Here is a 23,893-nt window from a genome sequence, read left to right as displayed (position 1 = left end):
ATAATAATATAGTTTTTCATCTGTTAGATGCTAGCAGTGCTGGTCCTTGACAGATGGACAGCAAACAAAACCAAAGAAGGGGGATGTGAAACCTTTATTGGCCCTGTCAGCCATTCTACCACAAGGGAGGAGCACAAACAAGAGCACGTCTTTAGAAGTTACATTCAGTTTAAAAAAAATCCATCTGAAGAAGTTTATCCTTTTATTTTTGGCCAACCCAACACTCCAGATGTTTTTTTTCACAAAACCGTTCTACAAATCTACAAACAAGCTGATAGGAAGGAGTACAGGTGCTATAAATAGTCTTTGGTGAGGCGGTTGGAAGAAGTCCATCACATCCCTTTTTAGTTCTTTTCCGTTAGAACATCTCAACTGTTTGTTTTTGTGAAGAAATGTTATGCTATCATATTACTTGCTTTGTCTGTATGTGGATGTTCTACTCGAGACGTCCCTGATAGTAAGCGTGCTGTACTGACTGCAGTACTAACAGTACTAAGCACACTCAATCGTTGCCATATCGGCTGTGTAGTGTACGGGAAAGGACTTACTCGAGTGGTTACATCATAATTCAAAATGATAGAGGAAGAACAAATAGGTAAATATTGAAATTGTCATTTCTGGTAAGTGCGAGTAATGTATTTGGGACAAAATAATAAGTATGCAGTGTACATATTGAAGTGTACTGACTGAAGTGTCTGTTTATCTGAATCTTGGCCCGATGAAATAACTATTTTCATATAGCTTGAATACTGCACCAATCAAAGCTATGGACTGCTAAATGATAGCAAATAAGCATCCAGAAATTAGGACTGTATCAGAGGAAATGACTTTGTAGCACTGTACGTTGGTGAGTCACTACAAGTACACGTGACCGATCGCACCGTCCAGCCAGCCATGCATCCTGCTCAGGGCTCGAACCAGCATCCACAGTTCCCTGTTAAATTGAGAGCCGATGAGTTAAAAGCTAGAGCTGTCAACTTTTTTCATTTTGGTGTTATTCCTCTGTGTATTATTTATTATTTAATACAATACCATAAAGCTGCTCCTTGCGTTACACTACAGTACTAATAAAACAACACAACTGCTTTGTATTTGACAAGCGTATTTGGATCAGACGCTATTTCGGGCGGCCCTTTGTTGGATGGGGTTGCTTACGAGCCCCCCCTTTGAGGGTTAAAGTTACAGAACACTGATAAGGCAACGTGACGTAATTGAGCAGACATCAGCCAACAAAGCAGCCATTTACTCCAAACCAGACTTAGCCCATAAGCAGGTTTTTACAGAAACTGCTTCATGACTGCAATGACATTGATAATCTGTTTCATTACTGGCTTCGCTCTGCGTGAAAGGCCAAAATGCGGTACAGATAAATGATAAAAGACTTCAATCCAGGAAAGGATTGGCTGCAACTTTAGAGCGAGAATGTTTGTGTTTATGCTCAAAATCATTTTGTCCCGTTGTTGTCAGTTTAGGCATGCACTTAAATCAAACCAGCAATATATTTAATACTTGGTTTAAAAGTATGGTTCTGTTTCATGCATGTCGTTGCATCTCTGTTGAGATATTTTAAGAGAGCAAGTGAGAACCAAGAAAGTGACAGGGGAGCTGATGCTGCTTGATTGAGGTCACTTGAGGTCTGCGATGAAAACGGGTGTATTGTTTTCTCCCATAGCAAGATACATTCTTGTTGGCTCTACTAAGACTTATTTCTTATTTAAATCGAGTTTTGCATGTGCTGTAATAATCTCATCCATCCATTTTCTGTGCCGCTTGTCCTCATTAGGGATGCGGGTATGCTGGAGCCTATCCCAGCTGTTTGTGAGCGCAAAGTGGAGTAAATAAATAGTGTGATTTTTTTTAAAAAATGTAGGAAATGTCTGAATTAATTCTTACCTTGTCAGTTAATTTAGTGACTATTTATGTGTTTTCTTTCTTTAATGATAGGGTACCAAAAAAGTAGGTCTGGAAAAGTTTGGAAAATAGAAACTCATGTATCAAAACATGCTCATATTTCCAGGACTGTCTGATGAAAATGTCTGGAAAAAGTGAGTCAAAATGCTGGAGCCTATCCCAGCTGTTTGTGAGCGCAAGGTGTAGTAAACCCTGGACTGGCTGCAATACAATCACAAACCAGACAAGACTTGCTGATTGAACATATTTTTGTTTTATAAAAATGATATAAAATCAATAAATAATATGAATAGTATCAATAAACACAGTCTTGCTCCAGTTCAATTACTAATAAGAAACAAAATAAATAGTGCAAAGCCCCTGAAATAATGACAAATTCCTCCAAAAGTGGTAAAAATGTCTACAAGCAAAGATAATTAGCAGAGGTGGGAGCAAGTCTGGTGTTTTACAAGTTTAGTTTAGTTTTATTAAGTCTTCATCTTCCAAGTCTTTCATCTCAAGAACGTACAGGTCCAACTCAAGACAAGACAAGACAGGACGAGTCAAGTCCAAAGTCATTAACTGGAAATTTGTCCTTACCAGTCATAAGCAGTGTTTAGTGTCTCCCTAATAAAATGTCATTTTAATAGTGTGACACTATTAAATTTGACAAATATAATTGAATTGTTTTATTTTTTAGACTGATGAATTTTCAAGTCTTGAGTCAGGTCCTGGGTCATTGATGTCAAGTTGCAAGTCTTTGATGATGTTGAATCCAAAATTGTGACTCGAGTCTGACTCGAATGCAAGTTGCGTAACTCGAGTCCACACTTCTGGTAAATAGCACTTGCCACATGGTTGCACAGAAAAGTAAACAATCCCATACTCAAAATGTCATAACGTAACAATTTCACAACATTTCAAGTGTAGGGTTTTCAACAATCAGGTTGTTAGCAAAGGTGCAACATTTAAAAGTAAAGACGTTATGAACTCAAAAAGGTCAGCGTCAGCCCTAGAAAAAACGGCCATACTTGTCTCAGCTGGTCTTCCTCCTCAAGATTTGTTGTACTACCAGTGTACCTCCCAGTTGTTGCATTGTTCACGTCTCTTGAATCGATAAATTTAAGGATTCGTGGCTGATTCTTATCGAACCGGATATTCGGTAGCATCGGTTTATCGTTCACAACCATAGCAAATACTCGAACAGCTGTTTTAACGGCATTGCTTGAAAGCAAGGTTGCAGCTTTTAGAGCTGGTTTTCATTCATATCGTGTACTGTATTTGCCCAGCATGCAAAGTTTCATTCATATAGTGTACTGTATTTGCCCAGCATGCAAAGTTTCATTCATATAGTGTACTGTATTTGCCCAGCAGGCGAAGTTTCATTCATATAGTGTACTGTATTTGCCCAGCAGGCGAAGAAGAAAAAAAAGTCAGTTAATTGTGAAGACGACAAAGTCATAAAACTAGCTTTCACACATTCAACTTTAACGACCTGGCCTTTTTATATTTCTATTGTCCGTGACTTTTTTCCTGTCATTACTGTTAGAGGATTGTGTAACATCCTCCCAAAGAGCCCCGTGAAAGGGAGTCGTTGGAGGCTTATTCACTCCTGGAAGCCTTTCACAACTTGTTTTTGAGCTGGCAATTTCACATTTGTATTTTGTAAGTGAAGCTGTCTTTATTTATCTTTTAGCACTGACCAAAAAAACGGGATTATTTCAAGGATTATGCAAATGGGAATGACCATAGCAAAAAATTCAACTGTGAGCTAAGAACAGCCTGTTGAAATTCTCCCCTCCGGTGCATCACAGGCCAAGACCTGCTAAGGAATTCAGGAGAGGCAGGAGAAGAATTGAGGATAAACAGACAAGCTGAATTGAAATTAATCATACAGCTTCATTATAATTTAGATGCAGTTGTTGAAATAATACTAAAAAATTATAATCGATATACACCTTTTTGTACAGATGACTCAAATATGTTTGGGAAGTAACAGCAGCTCTGTGTTTGATACAAAAATGAGGAATATTTCCATGGAATGCCATTTCCAGTAACCCGGAACGTCAGTTAGCGAGTTTCTGTTTGTGTCCAAAATGGTGCATGTCTTGTCGCGTTAGTAATACGCTGTGTAAAGTACAACTATGGTTGTAATGTATTTGTATCACAAAACGTTCTTGTTAGCATTCCACCTATCTTTCACTCGCCTATGATGTCATCAGCAGTAACAGCAACACTGTAGTTCTTTGCTAACCAACATAGTTACGCCTCAGGAAAAAAAGGCATTGGCACTGTGGCAGTGAGATGTTTTGTGTTAACGATTTTGGATTTCTCTTGAGGATTAATGGAATTGACATGATTTCATATGAATTTATGAATTTATTTGGTTAGAGTCTGTTTCAGTAACCAACCACTAACCAACATTCCATTGTAGTTTGTTTTTGTTTCTTCAATTGAACTACAATTTAAATGCAATGTCCGATATTCATAATTTTTTTTTAGGAAATGTCTGAATTAATTCTTACCTTGTCAGTTAATTTAGTGACTATTTATGTGTTTTCTTTCTTTAATAAGGTACCAACAATGTTCTCAATACATGTGTATATACTGTAACTGTCCACGTGTCCATGAGTGTACAAGTACTACCAACCGTCACGGAAATGAAGCATCATGCGGGGAATGTGTGTTCATGTGATAACAGGTGAGGCAGGGGTCGGGAACCTTTTTGGCTAAGAGAGCCATGAAGGCCAGATATTTTAAAATGTGTATCTGTGAGAGCCATATAAATTTTTTTAAACATTGAATGCAATAAAATGTGTGCATTTTTATGTAAGACCAACAGTTTTCGATATAATGGGCTCTAATTGTGTAGACCAGGCACACTGCCCCACGCCAATGGGGTGTGGCCAGCACACCTTCGTGAGCAGCGCAGTGTCTAATAATAAATCAAATACTTGTTGCCATTAATACAACTTCTGCTGCTGCATAGTGTTGCACCATACTCAGTATATTTCATTCTTTTGGCCATCTTTGCCAGAAGGCTTGGTTCTGCAGCTTTAGCTAGGTGACTATTTGACTAAAGGAGGAAAGTTTATATTTACATGTTGACATCTCAATGACCAAGGCAGACTACCACATTACCCAGTAATAATCGAGTTTTGGTGTTTGACCTGGAAAATATCAGGAAAGATGGATATGGTTGGCCGTATTGCAGTAGAAAATAGATGGACGAATTAAAATGCATAAAAAAAGTTGTTGATTTTGAATATTATTTTTAACAGTCATTTCTGTGATGTTTACTTTAAAATGTTAGCAAAAATACATTTTTATTGTGGTAAGAAATGCTTGAGAGCCAGATACAGTCATCAAAAGAGCCCTACCTGGCTCCCGAGCCATAGGTTCCCTACCTCTGAGGTGAGGTGTGCAACTGTCCAAACAATACTTGAGATGACATTATACAGTCAAGGTGGATGAAGAAAAAGTATGAAATTTGATTTTATAGGTCTGGAAAAGTTTGGAAAATAGAAACTCATGTATCAAAACATACTCATATTTCCAGGACTGTCTGATGAAAATGTCTGGAAAAAGTGAGTCAAAAAAAAAGAGCAGGCAGCAGTTGAGTATAGGAGACTACCCCCAGCAGGGTTTATGGGCTCAACTGATGGACAGATAAATGAAAACTACAAGTATTTGAATTAGTACCATACCCTTAGATTGTACATAGGGATTCCCGTTCCTTGATTACTGCTAAACACAAGAGTGTCAAACATCCCTTAATTGCAGAGGAGCGTCATTGGCTCTCATATGTCATCTCATTTGTGTCCTCAAGTCTGCTGGCCCAGACATACTAACACTTTTTTCTCTCTGACACTTACCCTTCTTTCGTAAGATGATATGAACACCCATGACTTCAGACGACAGTACATCGTTGTGTGTCTGACTGTGTTAATGATGGTAATTATGGTGGGGGACTTTTTTTTTAAATTTTTATTTGTGTCATCTCTAAAGGTGTGTGTGTGTAAGAGCAAGTGCTCAGGCAGACCTTTGTTCCTCATGCAGTAGGAAGGGTAGTTCATTTACAGCAGCTGAGGGAAAGTCGGATTACACACACACACACACACACACACAGACACACATCTCATTGCCACTCCACCCACCTCCTGGCTGCTTCACAATAGCAGCTATAAATGGATATTGAAAAATGAAGCTAAATTTAGACAGAAAAAGGCCATAGTTAGATTCCCCCATTGTTTTCTCACACAATTAGTTATCACTAGTGTCAAATATGACATTTTCTTGATATCACAAACTTTGTGTGTGTAAAAATGTAAACATAGTAGTGGGGTTTATGAGATACTGTTTGTGGTTGCAATGGCACAAAGAGTCAAAAGTGTTGTTTTCAAATACTGTTAGCGCACTACACCGTACCACACAGCGTTTATTTACTTTGGTGGTAAATTAAATGGTGCCTTGCTAGCATGATAACACATATTTATATTTACGTAGCCTACACTCCTTGTTTGGGTAATGCAAGTCAGGCCATACCAGTTCAAACCATAATTTGGCAAACTGTAATGACAGCAGTTAATTTACTGTTTACAAGGTGATATATCTTACTTTTTTTTTTACTTTACTGCTACAGGACAAAAATATAACAAGAAGCGCCCTCCAAGAGCTTTGTTTGTTATGTAAGCCTTCAGGGCAAGGAAAAAAACCCAACTCTCTTCACTATTCTATGCTACAGAAATGATGAAGATACTTGTGAGAATAAACGGTTAAAATAACTCTGTGACAAACGTGCATCACTAGCGTAATTCCAAACAGGCCATTTTGCCAAACAACAGAAAAATGTATTTGTGAAGAATGAGAGTCTCTGTGCATGAGAGACTTTACTGCTGATGAGGCTTTGAGTCATTTTAGGATTCTGCATTCCTAACATTCCTTCTCTAGAAGATTTGTGTAAGAGAGGAATGGTGTGTGTGTTGGGGGTTTGGGTTGATAACGTCATTTACATAAAATACACAAAAGAAGACGATGCCAGAGGTAGGGCAATGAGGGCAACAAGGAACTGAATGTAAAGAAGCTGAAATAAGCCACTTTTAAAACTATATGAATGCAATAAAAAGATGCTAAGTGCCACGACCATAGTTTTTCATTCCGGTTACTAATGTTTACGTCAGCACTAGTGCAATCAGTAAATGCGATCAGTTGTATCATGGCCTACTTTGACTAGTGTTTATAATTTTGATAACCACTCAAATACCACGTGGACCCTTGTCATACCTTAGTACTGAAGGGTGCATTGGAATTGATTCAACTGGTCTACATCTGTTTTGTGGACTCGGAGGAGCCTTGTCTCTCGCAGTGTTTTGTGAGAGGTGCTGCAGAAGTACATGGTCTGAGGTTTGCTATGGCAGGGGTGTACAAACTGCACACTCACTCTGCATTTCCAAATTCCTTTTTTAAACCTTTAACATGGAAACCGTAGCCGACAACATGACTTGCAGCGCTATTGTGGCTGGTTTGCTTCACCAAAATAGTCAAGATGCAACCTGTAGCTTGTAGCCATCCAAACAACACAACACATCATCAACACATGATGGACTACCGACTGCCAAAAAACACCCATATATTCCTGTTGCAAGGCATGCTGGATAGCTTGTGGTAACTCTGTCTGCCAACATTTTGTCGTGTTAAAGTATAATGATCGGTCATCAGAAAAGTAAACAAGAAGACATATATACTTGATTGCCATTATTTTATAGTTTACAATTCATATTGATGTCGCTGAATTACCCAGCATGCTTTGCGGGCATTTGGAACTAACATTTTTAAGTTACATGCTGGGGTTAATGCTTAGTTGTTGATTTATGTGATGCGTCAACCGGCTGTGGATGTGTTGTTTTTGTTTTGTTGCACTGTGAACAAATATGCTGTTCTGCTTGATGCCAACCTACATATATATAGAGCGGCCCTCCGACAATTTTTTTTAACTCAATGTGACCTATGTGAAAAAGTTTGCCCACCCCTGTGCCATGGGCTTTTCAGTCCCAGTCCAATAGAGCTGGCATTGGTGGCCAGAATTTCAGGGGTATCCGAGGCATATAGGGGTCCACTTTGGTGTTCTGATGATCTCATTGTTATTTGTAGATGATACGATAGTGATGTTCTCATCATGCTGTGAAGATTGCGGATGCCCACAGCAGAGCAAAGTGCTGGCTGTTGTCCCTCCAGCAAACGTCACATACTTGCCCCACTTTACATGAAGAAGTATGTCCCAGGATCACACCCACAGGATCATGTGAGGCTTCCAACACAGCCCTTCAAAGAGTTAAACATTGGCCATCTTATGCCAGAGATGTTATCATCATATAGACCAGCTAATTTCCTGGTACTGCTCACCCCATGGATGGTTTCATTGCAGCTGTGAAATGAATTTCTATGAATTCACCCTCAAACTCTCTGAGCACATAAACATTTTGATGCCCCTATTTTAAATAGGTCTGCCACTCAAACCCACTTACTGAAGTTGTTTTTTTGAAGCACTGTGTGCCACGCCCACCTAAGCAAGAAAGAGCATCTTAACCACGCTAGAAAAACAGGAAGTCGGATGTTGTCAACACGAGTGAGCGTGTTGTGTGTCATCGGTGTGTGCGTGCAAACCTGCTAATTATTTACTGTGTGTTCTTCTGGGGTTGTATTTTAAGCAATGCATCACGGAAAACGTCAGAGCATATTTGAAGAATAATATTTGAATCCAGCGACCTCTCACACGACTCGCATGATCTCACGTCCTCTACTGAACTTGGCATCCCAGATAGCACATTACTGTGTAGCTATTTTAAGAATCTATGGATTCACCAAGTCGGAGAAAAACTGGATTTTATTTGTCAAATCCAAATATTTATGACCCAAAACCATCTTGTGATGGAGTGGGTCGTCGTGGGCTACGGGTGACACACGTCACGAACATTGAGAGTGCCCTCCATAATCCTCATCTCTGGTGCCCATAAACACATTTAATGTTATTTTCGTAGACTTCTTGGTCAAACAAAGCAGACGTCACCTGTGCATCTTAAATGGAATCATTTCACCTGATGCTTATTTTTTAAAATATATTTGTAAATACTTTTTGGTTGCATTTTTGCCAGTGTTTTCCCAAATTGATTGGATGGGACTGCATTAAGACCCCCCTCGACAAGCCTCTTTTAAATCGAATTCCAGTAATAGCCCATCAATACTTTGTAGTGATTCGTTTTATTGGGCCACACAATGTACCACGATGACTTTACTTAAAAAGCTTTGCTCTATGAACATTAATTAATTAGAGCCATCAATGTTGTACTTTCAAAATGGAAGTGCTTAAGTCTAAGAAAAACACCTTTATTGTTCTTGTTATTATGGTTTATTAGAATTATTTAGAATATTGTTATATTATGCACAAAATGGCCACATGAAGCACATATTTGTCAGTTCAGTGTTTTTGCTAACATGTTGGAAACTGTAAAGAGTGAAATTTCACATTACATTACACATTTTCAAGACCGATTCCGGGTTGGTTGATCATTATTTAATTTTCTCTTGTTCAAACAGTTGGTTCAGCTGTAGTTAATACTTAGCTACTTTCTACTAATACTTTCGCAATGTCACTCTTTTTTTTTTTTTGTAGTTTAACAAAATAGTCAAATCAGAAAAGCTCAGGAGTTGAGAGCTGGGAAAATGTTTGAAATGACCAGCACTGTAGTAATTCCATGTAAATGTGCTGATGCTTTATGCTGTGGTTGAACACTCATACACTGTGAATTTGGCTTGCATGATTATTTTTCAGATGTTTCACTTGACCACGATTTTATTTGCAGTCTTTGCACTTTCATAAAGCCACACGGCATTCCACAAACGGATAATTCGATACATCAGTGCCAGCGTACAGTGACTCATACTAGGAATGCATACATTTTTTTTTCAAGCCAATACTGATGTCTTTCTGCTTCTCAAGTCCAATACCGATAATGGATAACATTTTTATAGCTATTATTTTTGTGAGAGTTTTAAAAAGGTTTTAGATTTGTCCTCACACTCAATTTACCTGGGGGCCACTGGAGCTAGGGTCTGGGTGAGACTGGGCCGCATCAGGTTTTCCCAAAAAAAAACAAAAAAAAACGCATTTATTAAAAACAGAAAAATGAATGAACTTACGTAGCTTTGGTTCCGATTTTCTACAATAAAAGCTCTGATAAAACATTCCACTGTTCTCAAATATCTTAAATTTTTATTTTTCTACACAAAATAAATAAACAAATCAAGAATAAAGAAAATCAATCAATCAGTAATAAATAAATATAATAATAATAATAATAATAATAAAACGGCAAATAATAAAAACTCAAGAAACCACATATAGTTGGTGGGTAGACAATTTTTTTCAGATTAAAATGAACAAAGCATTATTAGAGCCCTGTAGACATGACAAAACGCGACTATAGTCACATTTATACTCTTTTTATTTACAACATATTGCGCAACTGCAGGGTCTTGAGACACATGCTAACTCGCAAACTAGAGCGCTAGCGACCTAAACGGTAGCCTTCAAGTTATTTCCTTTCAACTTAAATAGCCAAAAACTTACCACTTCCACACGGATAGGGAGGATAACTATTAACAGTTATTTAACCTTTAACATGAACATGAATCAAACGTAATAATTTTTTCTGGGTACATGATACCATACTTTCATATCAAGGCGGGGGCCTCAAACTAGTGTCCTGCGGGCCACATTTGGCCCGCGGGCCGCGTGTTTGAGACCCCTGATTTAGTGGTTTTACTTTGATGATGTTCCTGTCTTAGTTTAACACAATACATGTAAACACTAGTGCTAATGCTATTTACATCCATGGTTGTCTACAGTCATGCCATGAGCGACAATCATCAGCCCATGCTGTTTAAGAGACGGGCTGTCATCCAGTTGCTAGTGCATGTCTCTCCAATGGATTCATCTAAGGATTTATGGCTGATTCTTATCAATCCAGGAGGCCGCTTGCAGTCGTGTCTCTTAATTGTCAAACTCAATATCCGGTTGCTTTGGTTTATTATTAACCCGAGGAGAAAGTAGTTAGGTAAAGACCCAGTTATGAGTGGGCCAGTACAAGGTCAAAAGGGGCACTTAGCATAGCTTTCAAAGTGGTTTACTTTGTTTAGCAAAGTCTCCCATTTATCAAGCAAAAGCTGTCTTGGTTTTGTCCCAACTTTTATTTTCTCATCCTCTACCGTACTGCCAGTGCAGTATCTACCTAAATTCACAAAATTCAGTGCTTAACCCGCTCCCACCATAACTACTTTTTGTCCTCTTGCCCATCAGATGCAACATCACAGCCACTCGCTAGAGAACCCCAACGACCCATCGAGACACAAGAAATAAGGAACTTTGGGTCATCGTAGGTAAGACAAAATTAAACCTGTGTGTATGTCAATGTGTTAAACTTGCATTAGCCTACTTCACTTGTGATGCTACCTTTGGGCCTTCATATGAAAGTGAAAAGTAAAGTCTGGACGAGAAGGTTTTGTCCTGACGAGGCGAGGAGAGAACATCAGCACACTCTGACTATTCACCAAGCACAAATGAAAGGATGCTTTTTTTTTTTTTGAGTGGAACACTTTTGACAGATTCCATCTGGGGAATACTTTAATCATCTCATGTGTGTGTGGGTGCTTTATTTGTTCGTAGAATGCGCACAGAACGCCTCCTTTCCTCCAACTGTACTTCAAATCTTTGAGTGACAAGGGCAACTACGGACGCTGCATCTTACAACATAGCTGCACAACCTCATTTCTTTACTGGAAATCAATGCCAGTAACTGATAACAATAACTACGCTAATACCTAATAATGTATATCAACACGGCCAAAGTGGTGCAGCACGGCACAATCCTGTAAGGCATAACCTTTTCCCCGAGAAAGAACCTCTGTGTGCCATTCTTGTTTTGATTATTACAATAAAGTCATGTGATGCAACCGTGTCACCAACACAATCCTAGGAAGCCCTGCCCTTCAGTGTGTTCTTCGGAGCATGTTTGGGTAACTTTATATATTTTTCCCCATTGGACATGTGCATAATTCCACATAAACCCAATCACCTCCCTGGCAAGATGATGGCCAAAACCTAGAAAAGTGTGCTCTTTCTGTTCTTGTGTACATCTGTGCATGTGTCATTCAGTGCCAATGTGGGGCCCTTTGTCCACGGCTGAGATGAATGGTGGTTTGGCAACGTGCTGAAAGGCCCACGCTGAAAAATCCGCTCAGTGTATGGGAAGCGTCCTTACGACTTTCAAGGCTGCTCTGTGGACGTTTGAGATACGTTGTGAACAATTTGTCAACGTTTATTGCCTCCTCGTTTCTTTTCTTTGTGGCCCCGTGGGCTTCCTTGTTCCAGTGGATTGGGGACATGTGTCATAGCCTGATTTACATGTGGATCTTCATTATTTGCAGAGTCATCAGCTTTTCAATGACAGCATTGTAAACACAACACTGTAGATGGTTGGGTTAACAGTGGATTAACACATTGAGGACATCAAGAGCTGATAACGTTCATGTGATGGTGTGTTTGTGTGCTACAAGTTACTGAATGCATGACTAAATCACCTGAGGTCTTGGCGTCCAGACTGCAAAATACAGGAAGTCATGTGAGTGTATTTGGTTTTTGCAAGGGGTACTGTGTGACGATTGCCATGTGACCCCGTTGCCCCCCTGTAGCCTCATGTTAGTACTGGAGGGCTGTGTTTGCATGTGTGTGTCTGTTTGGTGTGTAAGGCAAAGCTAAGCTTTGTGTGTATGTTTGTGTCCGACAGAGAAACGTTGGGGTGGGGGCAGCCAAGGGCAACACTGGGGCAGTGTTTGTGCAGGGCACGGGACTGTCCTCGCTGGCACGCATGTTCACAAACACACACTTTCCAAAAACAGAGCCTTATTGTGGACACCCCTCCCGGTTGGGTCCACCCATTACAGTTACTACATTGTTTTACACTTTTAAACTCTGGTTGTTGTGTTACTGCTCTCTTTCTCATCTGTCGTGCATCACATTCATTGCCTTTCTTCCTCTCTTTCACTTCCTACTCTATTTTTAACATTGTTTGTAGTTTCATGACATCATATTTACGTTAACGCTGAGCCCCAAGCCCCATGCAGAAGTAGCCCCAATGGATACCCAGCTTCACCGTGGGACTTATTTTCAACCTTGTCGCAGAGACAACTCTGCACTTGTGCGCCGATCGTTTCAGCTGTGGTATTTTTGCTTAATTGTAACATTTAGTGTGCATACATTTAATCTACTTTTGTATCAGTGTTTCCTGTTTTATTCCCTTCTACTTACCTCCCTTCAGACATCTTCCACTCAGCTGATATGAGGCCAGGCAGTGCCATTAGATACTAACTGTCATTCATATACAGCATTGTTACAGTATAGACCTGTACTCGGTGAACTACCGCAGTTTGTTGGGCTGTGATCCACAATGAAGGCACAGATAGTACTATCGCTTTGATGTATCTGTATTCAAAGAGCGTTTTATTTTGTAGTTTACTTCAATGCCTGTGTGGAAACAGTGGTATACACGTTTTTCCTAAGGATTGACACATTATCCACAGTAAAAAAAAAAAAAACAGATAATTTGAAATAGCGTTTTATATGTCACAATGCCTTCCACTATCCATAACCCTTAAATATACTTTGATTGTGCCTGACCATCCAGTGGGGGCCATGTTGATTTGATGTGACACGCCACTAAAAATAACTCCTCAGGGATTATAGCGCATGCTCAGCTTCTTTATGAATGACTTGTTGGGACTTTTCTACTGGCTGTTATTTGTCATTCACTTCCAGTCTAGTGTCAGTACTTCCTTCCTGAGTGTGGGCGTGTTCCTCTGTGTAACAAGAGATGGTTGGTCAGATGTGATGTATGAGCCAGATTTGGTTGGGACGCACACATTGATTGTACAAACCGGAAGTGATGTCATCGGGGTAACGCCTCTCAGATAACAACAGAGTAACCAAACACTTCTCCAAGTACGTCGTCGATTTGATTCAGTGTATTTTTCATCAAAATAGTCATGGCAAAACGTCGTGTTGCTGCTGGATGTTCATAGTATCCGAGTGACTAAAAACACTATTCCACGATAGCGACAAGTCTGCAAAGCATTCTCCATGTTATGTAAACATTTTTTAATAGTGATATAGTGGGGGCGGTGGAAATTATTCCACTGAAATAAGGCAGGTGCAGGTCCACATAACACATCTCTTTTCTGGGATATTATTTAGGCACACTACAAGTCAAACTGTAATTTCCAGCTATCAGTTCTTTCTCTACAGTAAATTAACAACATTAACACTAAAAGCTACCATTGCATTTTCAATTTCAATAGTTCCCAAATGTATTTTTAAGTCAAGCATGCTATTTAAGTGTGTCTTAACATATTTTCAGCTGACTGTTCTGTTTTTCACATTCCACTGACACTCACTCACACATGCACATATTGTCACACTTTGCTGACACACGCAGTCCCAATATTACCAGTATGTTGATGGTCAGGAGGCCTCTGACTTTTTCATGCAAAGGTGAATCAGTCTTTATTGTTAATACATTGCAGAAGAGCGTTTCACAAGAAAACTTCAGGACCACCAGGCATGACTTGATTACGTAGACACAAACAGTGTCAGCGTTTTTTTCTTCATCAGTTAGACAAACAAATACAGGGTAAAGTGACACACACTTAATTGTTGGAAGTCTTACAGGCATCTCACAGTTAGTACTCAATGGCCAAAATACATGTTGACATGTAAGCCATCGCACAATCTGCTTTTGGCACTGACTTAAGGAACTTCCTTGATGAATGATCATCTTTGATTTTTTTTTGTGAATTATGATTTATGCATACACATAAACACACCGTGAAATCAATCTTTTTAATCATCATAACAAATATTATTATTGGCAATCCAAAATAATATAGCAAACTTGCCCACTTCATCATTCACAATCCTTATGTGAAACATGAACACGCATTTTTTTCCCTTTTCTGTGCATTCTACCGTGGGTAAATGAGTTAATATGAGCTAACTAACAAAGGACGTCATGGGAAATAACTATTTTGACACTAAAGCCCTCACAAAAAAACAGCATGAACAATCATTTTTATCTGGTGGATTTAATTTACGAATTACATTTCTGGTTATATGTAAACAACTACAACCGTAGAAGTAAAACTAGACCAAGGGCATAATTTTAGTAGTATAGTAAATATGACATTTAAGTTGCGCACCTTTTGTCCCCAAGCGGCTGTTATTAACAGAGAAATGTCACATAAAAGGTCCCTGTCTGTCAAGACAAAACATGAAAACAACCTTAACCGGCTCCTGTTTCTCCACCGTGGCATACAGGCCATTAACAATGTGTGCCAGGGGATCTGTGGAATGGTGGTTGATGGCGGTTGCAAGCGATCATTTAGTCCGCTAATGTTGGATGCAGCCCCTCTGGCTCGACTGTTTGCTTGCATGAAACTCTGATCTTGCAAACGCACTCGCTATCCTCTTATCCACTCACTGAAATTTGACCGGTCAGCAGACCTCTGGTTGCCATCGCGTTCTCAATGACCCCACTCACCTTTTGTTTGTGTCGGTATGTGTGTGTGTGTGCGTGCATGTACCCGGTGGATTTGAACTGCCCCAGACTATACCCCTATAAAATATTATGATTAATACAATAGTTACAATAGAACATAATCATAATGGGTTATTTTTGTTTTTAACTGATTGCCCTCGGGAAAGACCTCTCGAGAGGTTACTCAGAACGACACAAACCCACCGTCTAGCTTCTTTCGAATTGCGTGGTTGATAATGGCTAGTGGCTCCGAACACCCTACAGATATCGCACCAGCCTCAGACACGTGCCACGACATGACATGCTCATCCACTGCTAGCTCAAGCACTTAGCTCGGAGGAGGGGAAAGAACATTAGTGGCAATCAGTCCTGTCATTTTCAGTGGGCTGATTGAGCCAAAATGGAAATGGACCTATGGCCTTATGGAGAAGTTAATGCACAAGACCATTTGAGGACAAGCTAATGAAGGAAAGAGCAGTTGGAAGTGGCGTGACGGTATAGCTGTGGTTAAAGAAGCCCAAATGGAGACCAGCTACAGTTTCACTTCTGCACCTGAGTAGAACTATCTTGAGTTGACGCGTGTTTGCACATCCACACGTGTGAATTTGTCGTAGTCCTTGTAGGTTTTAGTCAGGACACATTTGGAGGTGTTCTTCTGAAAATGTGTTTGAGTGACAGACAAACTATCACTGCTCAACAGGGTTCAGATCTCCTTTTGAATGTAGGAATCCCTTAACTGTCATATTTATAAGTGGAATATTTTCATGTTTGGAGCATAGAAAACCTGTTCACAACATGGAATAACTCATATAATATTAGAGATGATTGACTTTTGTGAGATGTTTCAAACCCTTTGTTCGAGCAATCAAGTCTAGTGATTGAGTGTCTCACTGAACATTACTGACACCTAGTGACCACTGTAGAATACTACATATCTTTTGAATGTATCTTTTGAATGCCTAACATTTGTAGGGAAAAAACTAGGCAAGCTGACTGTTGTATTAATAAAAGTGCAGACTGACTACATACTACTACTTAATTTACAGAATATTTTAGTATTAACAAAACAGACATCACAAACCATTGAAGATGGTGAAGTTGTTGATGAGGATCCCTTTTTCTCTCTTGCCTCCCACCCCCACACCCGCTACTTCAAGTCTTGCCATCTTGAATAAAGGTAAAACTGTAACTATTCTCTATTAAATATATATAATAATATTTTGGGTGTCTGTATAGGGAAAAATTGCTTTGGTTTTGAGTTTTTTGTCTGACCCTTTGGAACAAATGAATAAAGAAAAATGAGTTACCACTCTAATTGCTTTCACGGTGTTGCAATTGTCTGGTGTTTGTATGTGTTGTTTGCACGAATCCCCGTGTCGAAGGAGGGAAAGGCAGGCTGCCCTTTTGTTTTGTTTGCTTAGGTGGCATTCTGCTTAGCACTGGCTCTATCCCAAGTTCGAACCACAGGACTACCAATGTGTAAAAAAAACTATTAGCACTATTAGCAACCCTGCTTCCACTATGCTATAATGCTAAGTGCTTTTGTTCTATGACTTGCACAAAATAAACACAGTTAGGTCACTGATAAACTGTTACTTACTGCTTCTCACTCTGGCTGGTCCAGCTGTATACTGATGTTCACAAAACAGTCCAATGTGAAATGCTGTTAACAGATTAAAAAGCATTTTTGTTGGTAAGGAACCAGGAAGCCCAACCACTTGTGCCTGATGGTGGCGTCTTTAGGAATTATAAACATGTGGATTTCCCTTTTGAGACATTGCTAGCAGGTAAACAGCAGAGTAGCGCTTGGTGAGGGCACAGACTTTATCTGGCTTCATACCATGCCCATATAAGGAAGTCTGCCCTTCTGTGATGTCACAAAGGGTCAGTTTTACCACGCCTTTTAAAAACCAAGCGTTTTGAGCCATCCCAAACTTATTTCTGTATAATAGCATAAAAGCATAACAGGTCCCTTTTTAAAATGGATGCATTTTTACATGCTGCTTTGTGATGCTTACTGGTCACTGTTTATTCTGAGCTTTGTTTTTCAGTTGCATTCCCATTTGCCGTAAAACATACGATTTTGCTGATTTCTGTCCCTGTAGGTCCTTATGGTTGAGGTGGTGTGTGGTGCCCTTTGCCATGCCTCCAGCCATGACAGACCTCCTGGACATGTGGGCAGACCACTCGCCCTTGGCTGGCCAGGCTCCGGCCCATGTTACGGTGGATTTTCTGCTTCCCACCGGTATCTACATTCAAATGGACGTTCCTCGCGAAGCCACCATTCAGCACATCAAATTGGTACGTAGCTCTTAATTATCTAATACTAACGGGTGGGTGAGAAATAATTGCGTTGCACAACAACGCAACCAGCCAAGTTTTTGTCCTGGACACACATGAAGAGAACATCGGATTTAAAAAGTTTTTGTAATTTTGTTCAACGTTGATGTTTATTTTGCTAGAGTGGCACGACTAATATTTAGGTCATTCCATGTAGAGAGAAAATGTTTCTGATTTGTTGGATTTAGTTTCATTAAAATGTAATAAATTAGCTTTCCGCTCATTTTCGCTTTTAACTCAGTCAGCCTAAGTAAGGGGGGGAGGGGTTAATGGAGACAGTCATGGCCAAATTATCCATGTACACAACTTTGAGATTCATTAAAAGAAACGTATTGTAATATAGTGCTCCACTGGGATCAAATATCAGTTTCAACGATAGGTTTACCTTTAGGAAACCCTATGACCTCAAAGATACTAACATCGTCATCTCCCCATCCATCCATTTCCTGTGCCGCTAATCCTCGTTGTGTAATGTTTTCAATTTTTGCAGCTCTTATGGAAGCAGGCTCAGATGTTCCCATTGTTTCCTGCCTTGGGCGAAATGGAGAGTCATATGTTCGAATGCGTCAACCAGACAGCCGTGCACGAAGAATTAGAAGATGAAACGCGACGACTCTGTGACGTTCGCCCTTTCTTACCGGTTCTGAAGTTGGTAACACGTAACTGCGGCCGAGCGGAACGCCTTCTGGATTCAAAAATTGGAGTACTTATTGGCAAGGGTAAGACAGTGTCACCTTCAAGGAGAAAACGATGCAAGCTCTCACTATAATAAAGGCACTTTGGAGTTCATAACGAGTAAATCATTCACAGATCACCGAATATCCTTCAGCAGCACCTCCTCCCCTGCAACACCATTGCAATATTTAGAACGTTTGTCTTCCAGCCAGTCCCATCTGTGGCTTCTTCCTATCAGTGGCCTATTTGTTTGATAGAGAAGCACAATGATTGACCAGACGTATATTCCATCTTGTGCCACTTTCTATTATCTGCTGACCATAAGGCCGCATACAGAAGCAGAGGTAATAGCTCCAATTCAATGAAGTTCTGCACATTTGCTGAATAGATTTGTATCCTTATATTAAATGAGCGGTGTTTAAAATAACCTCTAGTTTCTGTGATAATAATGTAGATAATAAGATGCATTATACTGTATTTGCTTGTACCATCGTGGCCAATGTTGAACTCAACAAATATGTCCAAATGATTTTCTGTCATGCCCCCATTAGGGGACAGAAATTTTCACAACCCTCTACTTTGAAATACCATTGAGGAACTGATAATATCTTTTATCTGTACTGTACTGATCAAATCTGAAATGCAACAAAATGGGAGCGAGGTTGAGCATACAAGCGTAATCAAATTGCATGCCGAGTACGGCAAATTCATACATAGGGGGGCTATCTGAAAAGCACTGGTCTAACCGAAGATGACTCTGATATTCATATTCTCCCCTCCCAGCTCCACTGTATTTGGACACAATCTTTGAAATACTTTAGACGGTCAAGTGATGCTGCTTAAGTAACCCCACGGGCACAACCAGAAGACAAGCAAGCGCGTGCCAAGTTTTTAACATTTTGGTCACATGTACTGTTGGAGTAGTTGAAGTGGAGCATAGCCATTTCATCAAAGCTAAAGGTCATGTGGATCAAATGAATGACAAAGTATAAAATGACTTTAAATCTCAGTTGTTGGGGGCGCTGTGGAGCAATGGCGGAATAAGACGTGTTTGCGAGAGCTCTGTTAACTTTGTTCTTAATGACACACTAAAATGTGGTAAATCCACTCGTAAAATCCTCAGAGCCACGCAGTAAAACATATACGAGTGCAGCACATCGACCAAGAGAGGAAAATATGTCTAAAAAGGGAAAAAATAAGAAGAACGACCACCAAGAACCAGGCCCCGACCAGCCCTGGGACCCGAGTGATACGCCTCCGCCTGAGAGTGGGGGTGACGAGGCGGACCCATCCAACCGTGCAATACTAGCCGCTATCGCTAGCCTGCGGAATGAAGTCGCACAGATTAAAAGCGATATATGTGCCTCTATAGAGGCACGTATACAAGTTGTCTACGCCGAAGTCAGGGAGGAACTGGCTACGATTAAAAAGGAAAACCACGCGTCCATCACAACACTGGAAAGAGCTGCGGCCTCCCGCGAGAGGACTGTTAAGGAGCTGGAGAAGACGGCTACGCTCCACTCCGACGATATCACTAATCTCCAGCGCCAGGTAACACGACTCAATTCTGAGGTGGGGAAACTAGCTGGAAAATGCGAGGACTTGGAAAGCAGGTCTCGAAGGCACAACATCAGAATTGTCGGGGTTCCCGAAGGGGGCGAAGGATCCAGGCCTCGAGACTTCGTAGCCGGGATGCTAAAAGACATGCTAGGGCTGGATGAGAAACCACTCATCGATCGAGCACACCGGGCCCTCCGGAGAAACGCCGACCCACGAGAGCCGCCTAGACCCTTCATCCTGAGGCTACACTATTTTCATGAGCTTGAGGACATCCTACGGAGAGCTAGAACGGCGAAACAACTTCATTTCCAAGGCAAGAAGATCCAAATATTCCCCGACTATCCGCCCACCGTGGCTAAGCGGAGGGCGCTGTTCAATCGAGCCAGGGAGCTACTACGCGACAAGCCCGGCGTCAGGTATGGCCTGCTATATCCTGCACGACTCCTGGTCACATACAACGGCACACAGACTTCCTACATTGACCCTAAAAAAGCTGAAGAATACGCGGAGTGTCTGTCCGGACCAGGGCCATCGGCTGCTGCGGAGGACAGATAAATCGTGGGCCTCAGGAATACCTTAGTTAGCTTTGATAGCTGACATTAGCACGGTACCTGATGCCGGGAGAAAATGACTCAAGATAAACATGCACACAAGCATTGCTGATGTTTCACTACATGATGGTAAGAAGAAGCACTGTGTGCAAAGATGAAAGACTTGGTCTACTGTGCTGCACTAGATATCCTCAGGCATGTATAGCAAGAATGTATCCTGGTGTTATTGCTGGCTCCCTTTCATATGTTTAACTGCATTTATTATTATTTCTACTAAGTTTCAGAGCTGGCAGAGCATTTTAAGTTATTAACAGGCCACCAATAGATGTGGAAGTAACTTTAGTTATTAGTTTTTTCTGTTTTAACTTCCCTAAGAAGACTCGCGCCATTCATTTTGAATTGGCTAGAGTAGTTTCTTTTGTTTTTGTTGTTAATATGGTGTTCAGGTTGACCTGGGGAGGGATAGTAGCTTGGGAAGGGCAAGAGGACCTACTTTCTGAAAAAAGTTTACTGATAGGAGTGACATGAATGACAATACTAAGGGTAAAAAGACCCTTACCTTTTGCAGCTGGAATGTACGGGGAGTTAATAACCCAGTTAAAAGAGGGAAGGTTCTGTCTCATCTGAAAACACTGACCTCGGATATTGTGTTTTTACAGGAGACCCATTTGAATAATAAATCACACGGCAGACTCAGAGCAAAGTGGATAGGCGAGATTTACCATTCGACTTTTTCTTCCAAAGCAAGGGGGACAGCAATCGTAATTAGGAAAGGCACACCCTTTGTGCAGAAAAAAACAATAGCTGATAGAGAGGGACGCTATGTTATAGTGATTGGAGAGATTCGGAATACCCCATTCACTCTGGTAAATATATACGCGCCTAACATAGATAACCCGATATTCTTTCAGAAAGTCTTTGCGTTGATACCAGATATTTCACAGACTAATCTTATAATTGGAGGAGATTTTAACACCGTTTTAGATACATATCTAGACAGATCCTCAACAAAAAAGTCTCCCAAAAATGCTTCAAGTGAATTCCTAAACACATATATAATTAATACTAATATTCTAGATATTTGGAGGATGATGAACCCCTCAGGCCGGGATTTTTCTTTCTACTCATCAGTGCATAATTCTTATAGTAGAATAGACTACTTTCTGGTCGATGCCAAACTGGCACCTTATACAGTGGATGCTCGGTATCACAGCATTGTGATCTCAGATCACAGTCCACTCTCCTTCTCAGTCTGCTTAGACCATATGGATAAGCCACACACTTCTTGGAGGCTGAATCCTTATTTGCTTACAGATAAAAAATTCCGAGAGTACTTAAAGGACCAAGTTTCATTGTACTTTGAGATGAATGATCTCCCAGAGACATCTCCCTCTATTCTGTGGGAGGCATTTAAAGCCTATATTAGAGGTAGCATAATTTCATTTGAAGCTTCAAGGAGAAAAGAAAACATATCCAAATTAAAAGATCTAGAAGAACAGATCAAAACGTTGGACCAGGAAAATGCGCGTTCTCCATCTGCATCATTACACAGAAAAATAACAACATTAAAGTATGAATATAATCAAATTATGTCTGTGAAAGTAAGCAAAGCATTCCTGTACACTAGACAAAGGTTTTTTGAATTTGGTGATAAACCACATAAATTATTAGCTCGGCAACTCCGGAAAATGGAAAGTGATAGGACAATTCATAAAGTAAAGGCCCGTGATAACACTATCCTTACAAAACCCAAAGATATTAATAACAGGTTTCTTGACTTTTATACTGATTTGTACACTTCTAAATCCGCGTCAGAATCTGAAATCATGAATAAATTTTTAGACGAATGTGAGCTGCCGAGGTTGACAGCTAAAGATTGTGAATCTTTGAACGCAGAACTTACAATCAAAGAGGTCCAAACTGCTATTGCCTCATTAAAAAGTAATAAAACACCAGGTCCTGATGGCCTCCCTGGAGAATTATATAAAACATATAAGGAAAAGCTATCCCCTTACTTATTAAAAGTATTCCAACATGCTCAAGAAAGCGGTGATTTGCCTCCAACACAAACTGAAGCTGTAATCACCGTAATTCATAAAAAGGGAAAAGACCCTCATGAGGTTGGTGCTTATCGCCCTATTTCACTCTTAAATGTGGACGGGAAGTTATTTGCCAAAATACTAGCAAACAGACTAGGCCCCCTGCTGGGGAGGTTAATCCACCCAGACCAAACGGGTTTCATACCAAACAGACACTCCACTTTCAATTTGAGACGCCTGTTTAATATCCTTTATACAGAGAGACTACCACACACTGACCTAGTCGTTATTTCGCTAGATGCCGAAAAGGCTTTTGACCAGATTGAATGGCAATATCTATTCGAAGTTCTCAAGAGATTTAATCTCGGAGATAGATTCTTGTCACTGATTAATCTGATTTATAAAAGTCCTACAGCACAAATCCTAACTAATAAAACATTATCCTCCTCATTTAAGTTGCATAGGGGGACGAGACAGGGTTGCCCCCTCTCCCCCCTAATCTTCGCCCTTGCTATTGAACCACTAGCGCAAAGCATTAGGCTTGATGCTCGGATACATGGATACACAGTTAAAGAAACAACTAGTAAAATATCACTATATGCGGACGATATCCTTCTTTACTTAACTCATCCTCAGGAATCTATTCCAATACTCCTAGATAAAATTAATCTGTTTGGTACTTTTGCAGGATATCGGATCAACTGGACAAAAAGTGTTTTAATGCCGGCTCGTACAGATGTTCTGACGTCCCTGTCTAATCTCCCATTCAAAATCTCCCTAGATAAACTCACCTACTTGGGGATCGAGGTGACAAGAGAACACACCTCTCTCTTCCAAGAGAACTTTCCGCCCTTAATTGAGAGTCTGCGCTCTAGATTGCTCTTTTGGGATGCACTTCCAATCTCAATGATCGGAAGAATAAATGCAATCAAGATGGTCTTTCTCCCACAGATATTATACCTGTTCCAAAACATTCCAATATTCCTTAAAAAATCTTTTTTTAAACAATTAGACTCCATAATTACACCCTTTTTGTGGGGACATAAATCCCCTAGAATCGGTAGGAAATATCTCTACAGACTGAAATCTGAAGGAGGATTAGCTCTCCCAAATTTTCTGTTTTATTACTGGGCCTCAACACTCAAGAATTTTATTGTTTGTCTAAACACCACGGAATCCCCACCCAATTGGCTAA

At 40.2% G+C, this 23,893-nt stretch overlaps 1 protein-coding gene across 1 annotated transcript in view; it reads left to right on the top strand.

Annotated features, from left to right (window-relative positions):
- pik3cb (phosphatidylinositol-4,5-bisphosphate 3-kinase, catalytic subunit beta) overlaps window positions 1–23,893 on the top strand; it is a 43,080-nt gene that overhangs the window by 873 nt on the left and 18,314 nt on the right. The window contains exons 2-4 of the mRNA XM_058080134.2: window positions 11,246–11,325; window positions 17,639–17,834; window positions 18,364–18,592. Of these exons, the coding sequence (XP_057936117.2) occupies window positions 17,676–17,834; window positions 18,364–18,592 (388 nt within the window). The 5' untranslated portion in view covers window positions 11,246–11,325; window positions 17,639–17,675. The remainder of the gene's footprint in view (window positions 1–11,245; window positions 11,326–17,638; window positions 17,835–18,363; window positions 18,593–23,893) is intronic.

This window comes from Doryrhamphus excisus, linkage group LG8, assembly GCF_037039965.1.
Source record: "Doryrhamphus excisus strain RoL-2023G ecotype Guam linkage group LG8, RoL_Dexc_Guam_v1.1, whole genome shotgun sequence".
Taxonomy (NCBI): domain Eukaryota; kingdom Metazoa; phylum Chordata; class Actinopteri; order Syngnathiformes; family Syngnathidae; genus Doryrhamphus; species Doryrhamphus excisus.
Note: the sequence above shows the minus strand (reverse complement) of the source record. Positions and strands in the feature narration are given on the sequence as shown.